Source organism: Buceros rhinoceros, unplaced genomic scaffold (genome assembly GCF_000710305.1).
Source record: "Buceros rhinoceros silvestris isolate BGI_N320 unplaced genomic scaffold, ASM71030v1 scaffold10769, whole genome shotgun sequence".
Lineage (NCBI taxonomy): Eukaryota > Metazoa > Chordata > Aves > Bucerotiformes > Bucerotidae > Buceros > Buceros rhinoceros.
Window position 1 is genome coordinate 32,479 of NW_010433284.1, and position 9,611 is coordinate 42,089.

At 38.4% G+C, this 9,611-nt stretch overlaps 1 protein-coding gene across 1 annotated transcript in view; it reads left to right on the top strand.

The window, feature by feature from the left end:
- The window catches only part of LOC104500411 (eyes absent homolog 1-like), a 28,966-nt gene extending 27,080 nt beyond the window's left edge, over positions 1–1,886 (top strand). Inside the window, exons 8-10 of the mRNA XM_010144051.1 lie at positions 921–1,003; positions 1,424–1,610; positions 1,876–1,886. Of these exons, the coding sequence (XP_010142353.1) occupies positions 921–1,003; positions 1,424–1,610; positions 1,876–1,886 (281 nt within the window). The remainder of the gene's footprint in view (positions 1–920; positions 1,004–1,423; positions 1,611–1,875) is intronic.
- The last annotated feature ends 7,725 nt before the right edge of the window (positions 1,887–9,611 follow it).

The window sequence follows — 9,611 nt, forward strand, 5'->3', positions numbered from 1 at the left end:
CCTGCTGAATGAGTTCGATAGGTTGCCTCATTACAGGCTTTCTGATGGCTTATGTAGCTTTGTCCGGTGCATCCATCTGTCTCGGCTGGTGACAGTTATAACTAGTGAGTGAAAAACAGCTGAAAGGGGGTTGATGCCCTTTTCGTGGAACAGTTTCACATGTTAGACATTAAGCAAGAGCCCCATCTGTCTATTTTTGGTGGTTCATGAAGGCAGGAGGAGGGAGCTGAAGCTGGTAATTCAGTCTCTGGGCTAATTTAATCCTGGGTCTCCCTTCTCAGAGAAGTACTTTTTTCCCTTGTGTCGTGCCTGGTGAACTCTATCAAAAAAGCAAAAGATTTGTGGCCCAAGGCTGTCTGTGATCAATTAGCGAATCCTAGTAAGACTGAAGTCAGGCTAAGCTGTTCAGAACAGGGAGTTACAGCTTTTGCTGTTCCTGTGAGTGGCTGAGGCTCAGGCAGCAGAGAGGACTCAATTCTCAAAGGTGATAGGACAAATGGAGCAGAGGGCTTCAGTGAGGGGATGTGGTATCTCTTAGGACAGTAACTCTTGCAGTTACTGTTCAACAAAAGCTGAAAGAAGCCCTCATTACCTCCACAACTCTAGGTATTATTCAGAGGGGTGGGATAGACTAATATTCAATCAGACCTGAGGTGGCTCCAAATTGTTGTCTAAATTTCAAGTTTTTCTTTTTATTGTGATAGTTAAACACAGGGACACAAAGTCCATAGTTAAACACATAGGAACAATGAATTACCACTTTCAATCTATTAACATGTTATAGAGCTGATGACAGTCAAATTGGTCAACATATAAGAAATATTAAAAATTTGCCATATCTTTATGATATAATTGCATGATGGAAGTTATTTTCTGATACCGTGTTTTAGTAATTCATATAATTTTTCGTCTCATTTCAGGCAGCAGTTTTACAACATCATCAGGAATATATGCAGGAAATAATTCACTTACAAATTCTACAGGATTTAATAGTTCACAGCAGGTAAATTTGTAAATATCAGTTGAGGAAACTTTGACAAACAGAATTCTTACTCACTGAAAAAATGTAGCCCTTAAATAGCTTTTTGAAAGAAATTAGCATCCTTTCAAGTTAAACTAACGTTTATAAACGTTTTTCTTCAATTTGTCATCTTTCAATAGTAGAAATAATTGCCTAGGGTTGATTTTCTTATTCACATATCTTCAGCAGTGTGTCTGGTAAACTAATTGTATGAGAAGATATACTAAATCATGTATAATTTAGATTTCATTTTACTGCCTTGCAGTTTTAGGTCCTACAGCATCCAATCCGGGAAGCATACGTGCTGAAAGTCAGACAATGTGTTTGGAGTTATATTTTGGAATTTATAGTAAAAAGTAGCAAAACTTTGATGGACTATTCAGTTGCTTTTTTGTCTTACAGGAATATCCCTCTTATCCCAGTTTTGGCCAGGGCCAATATGCACAATATTATAATAGCTCACCATACCCTGCACATTACATGTCAAACAACACCACCAGCCCAACAACACCCTCCACAAACCCAACATACCAGCTTCAAGAACCACCATCTGGCATCACCAGTCAAGGGGTTTCAGATCCTGCAGCAGGTAATTACATGGATTTTATGGTCCGTATGAGGTGTATTTTTGTAAGTTGAAAGGGGGTTGAATTGGATTTTGTGTGTGTGTGTAGTCATTGGTTTTTTTTTTTATTATTATTATTATCATTCTTAATTCTGAGCCTGTGGCACATCTTGCAGAGATTCTAACAGAAAATAGACTAGAAAAACTGAGATCAGTAAAAGTTTTAAAGCTTGTGCAAAATATAAGTTGTTTGTATTTATTTGTGAAATGCTTGTGTTAACAATTGTAGGATATGGATAAGTCTTTATACTAAACCAGAACTCGATGCTTTTAAGCTCTGTCTTCATTAAGATAAAACTCCTTTGATTTTTCCTAAGACTGAAATCGAGACCTTCAGACCATAGCCTAATTGTCCACTTGAAAGAGAGCTTTTGTGTTTTTCGCTTTCAGAGGACATAATAATGCTTGTAATGGGGAGTTGAAATTGCACAAATGTTTCCATTTTAAGAAAAGATTTTCGTTGATTTGTTCTTTTTCCTAGTTGTTTTACCTTTCTTGCTGGAATTTGGCAGTCCTTTACTAGTTGAGGTGTTTTTTTAACATTTATGCCAAACTGCTCCAGCTGTTTTTAGAAACGAGGGGTGAAAAATACCCATTATTAAATTAAAATTTCCCATTATTAAAAAAAAAAAAGAAATTAACAGTTCAAGCATATCAGTATATCAGTAGTTAGTACATGGCAGAAGTTTGAAAACTGTCAGAGAGGAAGTCCAAGGTTGCAGATGCGTTTCCCAGTAACGTGGCAAGAAGCAGCTATGATTTGGCAATGTTATCGGGAGGTTTTGTTCTGGAGTTTTGTTGGGGGAGGTTGTTTTTAGTTTTCTTGAAGATCTTGCATGTGCAATGTGAGTTTTAATACAATTAGTTAGGATTCTGTTGCTTTACTGCATGAGTGTGTACCTGAAGGATATGTATGCAGTGTTGTCTCTTTTGATACATTTGCTGAAAGTAAGCGGGGAAGAAAATACAGCTGGTGTGTGTTTATATACATGAGATCACATGTGTGTGCAAAGTATTTGAGAAAGGAATCTTTCTAAATACATGAATGCATATTGGAGTCTTCAGCTTTTACAGTATATGGATGCGTATGGGAGCCTGTATAATTACTCCGCTTTTCAGTTGGTGTTAGCTTTTTGGTTTTGTTTTCTTGTGGGATTGTTCGCTTTTCTTTTTAAGCTGGAAGTAAAAAACAAATGTGATCAAGTTTTAGCTTTTATTGAGACACTAAAATTGAATCGTTCTATCATCTGGGTCTTGACCTTTTGCAAAATTCTTGCATATGTTTTTTTTTAAGTAGTTGATATTTCCTGAAAGCAACAGTAAACACATACACAAAGAGAGGAGGTTTATTTCCCAAGCTCAAACTTAGTGGCTTAAAGGCTGACTTCCTATTTAAATAGTTTTCTGTGCTCTATAAGCCTGGACAGAACTTTCCTATCCTTTTTAAGATGACTTTCTTTCTCCCTCAAATCCCAGAGTCTTCTTAAAGTTTTGCCTAAAAATTGGAAAGAATTTGGTAGACTTTCTCATGGATGGGTGCTGTACATAAGCCCTCTTCTAGTTCATGCTTTCATGTATTGAAAACTGTGCATGGGTGCCCAACCACTGCCGTCTTAGACATAGCTGTTCCTTAGACATGTGCACACCTCATCTGGCACTGCTGAGACTGCTGCCTTTTTTCCTGAGATATTTATGTTACTGACTTAATTCTGAAAGAGTACCTTCAAATGCTTGGCAAGTAGCAACTCTTAATGTAGCTATGGGCTTATCTTGGGCTGGCTGCCTGTACCACAGGCAGGGATATGTTTGGAAAAGTGTCTGCTGTGGACCACTCCTTGTTTGAAGGGGCTAACGGAAGCCATCTGTTCCCCTTCACCAACATGGTCATAGTCAGCAGAAGGTATAGGGCTAGACCCAGATTTCTCTATTTATCTTTAGGTATTTGTCTTTGTGCATTTAAGTTAAGATCAAGCCCATCTAGCCTCCTTCTGTATTGAGATACAGAGAGAGATCAGTATCTCTGTTTAGAGTTCAGTTTAGCTACAATCTTAATCCTGAGAGCCAAAGCCTCTCCACTGGCGTGAGAGCAGTTTAAGGTGTTTGACATACCAGTATTGGGTTACTAGGTCAAAATCAGATGAGAATATTTTGCTGCCTCACAAACCTTTAACCATGGAAGAGGAAGGGAAGCAAAGTCAAGTCAGTGAATCCAATGCCATGCCTGCCATTTTCCAAAGGACAGTGTAAATTTTTTTACTTTCTTCTTGCTGATGGAGAGTATGCTCAGAAGACAGTGCAAGGTTCAGGTCGAAGAAAAAAGAGATCAGAGTGGAGGAAGGGAATTCTGGAGAAGTGGGGACAAGTGAAGAAGGAAATTCACAGCTGGGTCAAAACCACAGAACAAAGGAGCAAACTAACCACATTTTAATTACAATTAGTCACATTTCTGTAGGATGTTTTTGCCACATCTGGTCAAGTAAGGCTACTCATTCTCTGCCTCAACTGCATATGAGGGATGGCAGGGAACAGTGCAGAGACATCATGTTAGGCTGCTGTATCTCCTTAGTAGGATGAGCTCCAGCTGCTGAATTGCAGCTGTTTTTGCTGGATGTTGATATTCCTAGACATCTTTTATACTTAAAAAAAAATCCATGTAATCTGTGCGGTCTGAACTATGCCAGGTCAAGCAGAGAACAGTCTTCAGACATTACAGAGGCACCAAAATAATTCGACAGACGTAGTTGGTTCCTATGAATTTGGGCCAGTAAGTGAAGCAGAGGAGTCCGGTAAGAAATGTGAAAAGAAAGTAATTATGTGCTCCTGTGACAGTTTTAGCTAAGTTTTGCAGACTCAAAAAGCACAGATAATTTCACTTGAAATATGTTTGATTCCTTATCCAAATGTATAATAATCCTTCTATGCAAGTTTTTGCCATGCAATCCAGGACGTCCAGGGTTTCTTGCAGAAGAACCTCATATTTTTCCATGCTTAGCATTCCTTCTTTCTCTTCCCTTGCACCGCAGTCATTACAAAACCTTTTGACTGCACAGGGGTTGATAGTCCCTGTTGCCATAAATCAAACATTCAGATTAATGTTATTTTCTTGTGAACAGAAGGCTGTATTTTCGCTAGTGACATAATCGGAAAATTATTAAACAAAACAATGAATCTTAGTATGACATTTCAAATTTTTAAAGTGTGGGTTTTTTCAAATTTAATTGCAAATTTTGTTTCAGTTCAAAAATAAGAATTTTCAAATATTTCTTTGTAGAACTCTAACTTTTGCTTTACAAAATAAAATGTTTTCCCTCAGAATAGCAACAGAATATTAGGTTCCTTCTGGGAGGAGCTTTCAATCCATACATGAGGAGTTTATCCCAGCTATGAACAGCGAGTTGCTGATTTTTTCATGTGAGCTGTAGTACGTAAAAGAAGTAATAATAATTAAAATGATCAAAAATAATAAAAGTAGACTAAGTCAGCAACCTCCCTTCCAATACACAAATTCATTGAAGCAGGTTCAGAGCAAACAAAAGGAAGAATTTCTTTACGTTGCATACAGTTAAGCTGTGCAGCAGCTTGCTGCAGGATGTTGTGGATGCAAAAAGTTTATGCCAGTTCAAGCATTTCTTAGACAGTCTCAAAGATTGGATTTACACAGACACCTATGTCAATTCCAGAGATTCATGTCTCCAAAAAATCACTGGAGACAGTGGATGAATCAGCACAGTGGGTCTGTCTGTTCTTTTTAAGTGCTGTCGCCTAGTCACCTGCTGTTGGCCAGTGTTGAAATTTATCATGCACAGATGGAGTTTTGCCCTCATCCGTTATGCCTGCCCTGATGTTCTAAAATAATTACAGGAACATTCATAATGTGTATTTCTAAGAGTTAATTCAGAAGATGTCTACTTTTTCTAAAGCTTTAATAACAAATTCTTGTGCAAATTTTTCTTTAGAAAATCAACAAAGCTAAATTTATTCTTCTGTTTCATATGGTGCTGTATTTATAATTTATTAAACAGTATTTCTCACAAGAGAGACTTGCATTGTTCTTGAGATTTGATCTCTTTGAGTTTTCTTGGTTTCTGCAATAAGTATGTTTAAAATATTACTGAGAGGGGGTTTTTTCGTATTACTCAATTTACTCAATATTTCACAATGCAGATTGAAAATCTCACCAGGGCTGTGCTAGCCAACAAAAATTGTTCTCAGCCATGGATTACCATTATGCTCTTAAAAACTAAACTTCTTTTTCCTTGAACACTATATCATATTTAGTATTTCAAAAGGGAAAGCTACTTTTACAGTTTCTCAGGGTTGTATTTCATAACAATAAATTAGAGACAAGAAAGTGAAAGAGAACAAATAGACTGTACAGGCAACTTTTCACTAATACCTCTATGGAACCACATATTGTTGTATTTGCAGTACATTACTGGTGTTCAAATATTTGCTCTTTTTCATAAATAGAAATGAAGAGTAAATCTAGAGTATATATTTATCTAGAAAGGAAACTCAATGAAAATTCTGTAAAAACAGAAGTGAGATTGGATGCAATAATGAATAGCAAAGTACAGCACTGGTTTTGCTTTTCTGATAATGGTTGTTCTCTTGTTTTACGTTAAAAATATGCAACTTTTAACTCTTCTGCATTGCATCCAACAACATATAGCCTGACTCGTTCTTACAGGATATGTTGAGGCTAAGAACTTGATACACTTTCTAATAGATGTTTTTAATAGATAATTAGGATGTTCATCACTGGGTTTAGTAGGATTAAAAGTAAGAATAATCTCAAATTGTTTGAAAGCATGAATAATGAGTAAGGAAGAAATGTCTAAAATGGAGAGAGATACTACCTGCCCATTAAGGGATCGCTTCATTATTTTTTTTCTTCAACATTGGAAGTTGGAGAAAAAAAATCTGTATCACTTCAGGGCTTGTTAATATAGTTATTGTCATACATATTTAATGTGTATACTGTTATAGATAAGATATAAACTCTTAATATGATGTTTCGTCATTATTTTGAGTATACAATCCTAAATAAAAAAGTCACCCAAGCGGTTTTTGCCAATATTTTTAATAGACTATTGAAGGTTTCTGTCGAATTTATAAACACTGTGCTCGTAGTCCTCAGTAGACAAACATTAGATTAAGTTTTCAGGTGAAGATTTTGACATTTTACCGAAACACCACTAAAGATGTCCTTCTATGATCCTGTCAGCAGGTATTACAGTATTTCTTGCAGTACTTGTTTACTATTTTTACTTACCACTAATGTAATAGTCATATTTTTAATAGAGAAGTAAAGAAAATTTAAAAATCCTCAAATACCTTTGTGACTCTGCTGCATTGTCTAATCCTCATCCCATTTTATGTAAGCAGTAAAGGAAGAAGTTTGTATAGTGCTCTGAAATTTTATGTTTATTTATAGGCAAGTAAGAAAGTCATAGCATGAGACTGACATGTTCAAACTACCTGTATCTTATATTTTTATTTTGGTATACAGGCATTGGAATAATACTTGGCCTGATAATTTAAGGTCTTTATTCAAAATTAAGTATGAGATCTGAGGGAAAACCATTCATCTGGGCACAATCTAAATGGAAAATATTCATACATACCTACTTGCAGAGACATTTGAATATACTATCTATTCTAGACCTGTCTTGTCAATCTGATTTACATTGTGACATAAGAGATGATTACTTTGTGCATTTACTCTGTTTTGCATACCCTTTCAGTGCAGTAGGGAAAAAGTCTCATGAAATTTTCAATGCCTTTGTCAACAGCAAGAACTCTATCCACACACTCTGCAGTTGGATCTGCTTAGAGATACACTTGATTTTGGAATTTCTGGAATAGTTTTCCCCAGATTTATAAGTTGATACTATTGCTGTATAGTACATTGAAATCAACAGAAAGAAAACACAGCAGTTACTGAGGGGTATTTCCGTAACAGAAAGGAATTACAGAATACGGTGTTGCATATTACAGAATATGTTGTTATCTTTGTGGCTATTAAAAAGTAATGGAATTATTCTTACTTATGAGATGATGGAAAATTGTCCTGTGTGACAAAACTCTCAAAACTGCCCACAGTGATGTATAACAGGGAAGCTTATGAAATACTATGTCGTTGCAATAATATGTTGCCTTGAATGAAAGAGGAGAGTCTGCTTACATTATAGTTCATGTATTTTAGATAAACCAGAATATAGAAGTATTTTACTCCTCACAATTATGTGTAAATTTTGTCTGGCTTGGTGTCACCATACACTACTGAGGTGACTACCAGGTGCAGTCAGGAGCAGGGGATACCAGTCACACCTGGAAGAGAAGGCATACATTTATAGAATCTGGCTTTAAAATGTTTTTCTGACTGATAGAAGTCAAATTGAGTCTGTTATACTTCATCAAGGTGTCAGCGGTTTGGCTGAGGCAAGCCAAGTCCGGTGACGTAATACCCTTCTCTATTTCAACAGAAATAGGAGAAGGAAGAAAAGAATTTGTGAGACCTCTGAATGTTTTGGAAAAGTGAAACAGTTTAATAACGCTATAAACAGAAATATATTAAACGCAAAAGAAAACCAGTGAGGTATTAAGGCTTTTGTATGGGATGGAGAGGCGAGGGTTAATCACAGGTCAGGAGCGAAAGCAGAACGAACCACGGCAGCGATCAAAGACGGCGTCGGCCACGTGGCTTTCCTGCGGGGGCAGGACAAAGAAAACCCGCGGCAATCACGAAATGCCAAGGCACCATGGGTAAAAGCAGAATCTGCACAATCCTACCAGTCTGATCGTGGAATTGAGGCAAAGCAGAATGCAGAAATGGTGGCAAAAAGTTGCAGGCAGGGAAACAGCTCTCGGGTGCGCGGGGCAGTCCCGCTGCACGGAGCGCGCAGCGGCAGCTGTGCCAAAAGTGGCGACAGCTCCCAAAAGCGGCAAGGGCAGGTTTCGGTCCACCCGCGATGGCTGTGCTCTTGCGGTGCAGCGGGAGATCGAGCAAGCGGCTCCAGCGAGTGGCAGTGAGAGCTTGGCTGTCCCCGGCGCAGCGGCAGGAGACGGCTCCTAAAAGTGGCGAGCGGCGGCGTGCAGCTTGGCTAGTCGCAGCAGCAGGGAGACGGCTCTGGTGGCGAGAGGAGCTCGGTCGGTCCTTGGACAGCGGCAGTGGCGGCTTTAGCCAAAAAACAGCAGCAGGGGGCAGGTAGTTCTGAGGTTGCAGTGACAGGCAGTGAGAGGTTTTCCCGGCAGCTGCCAGATTCCAGAGGGGGTTGCTGCCTGCACACCCGTCCGGTGGGAAAAAGAGTGTTGTTCCAGTGCGGTCCCAGGGTGGAAAGAGAGAGAGCGTGGCAAATGCAGGCGCGGCTCCTTCTAAAGACAAAGCGGCGCGAAACAAAGCCCGTGAAAACTTTTAACCAATGAAATGGAGATGCAGTGAATGTCACATGGTCATGGAATACTATTGGTCAGTTTAAAACAAACTCTTCTGAAACAGGAGAAGTTTTGCTAAACGGTCACAGAGGATATATACTCAGTCTACAAAATTGGTGGGGTTTTTTTGTTTGTATTGAAAACAATAAGACTTACAACGTAATTTGGAAGATACCTGTTCTAAAATAAGAAAATAGGAAAAGGTTAAATAAAAAGGGTTGTATTTTAAGATGTTGCAATAAAGGTTTGGAAGAAGGAACTCTGTGTGTGAAGGCAAAACAAGCTGTAATGTTTAGTGTATTCCTGGGGCAGAGTACAGAAAGGTGCCGTGGCAGAGAGAATTATTTGTCTGTTAATGGATGCAGAAGAATAACTGTTAGTGTAATTTTAAGAAGGCAGATGAATCGACTTACCCCATGCCCCGCCCACTGCAGTGACCATAAGCAGACACCCTGGGAGCAGCAAGAGCACGCTAAGCTTGTATAAAACTTGCCCTAAGCACTTTTCGAGCTTCCAGATATTTTCCTC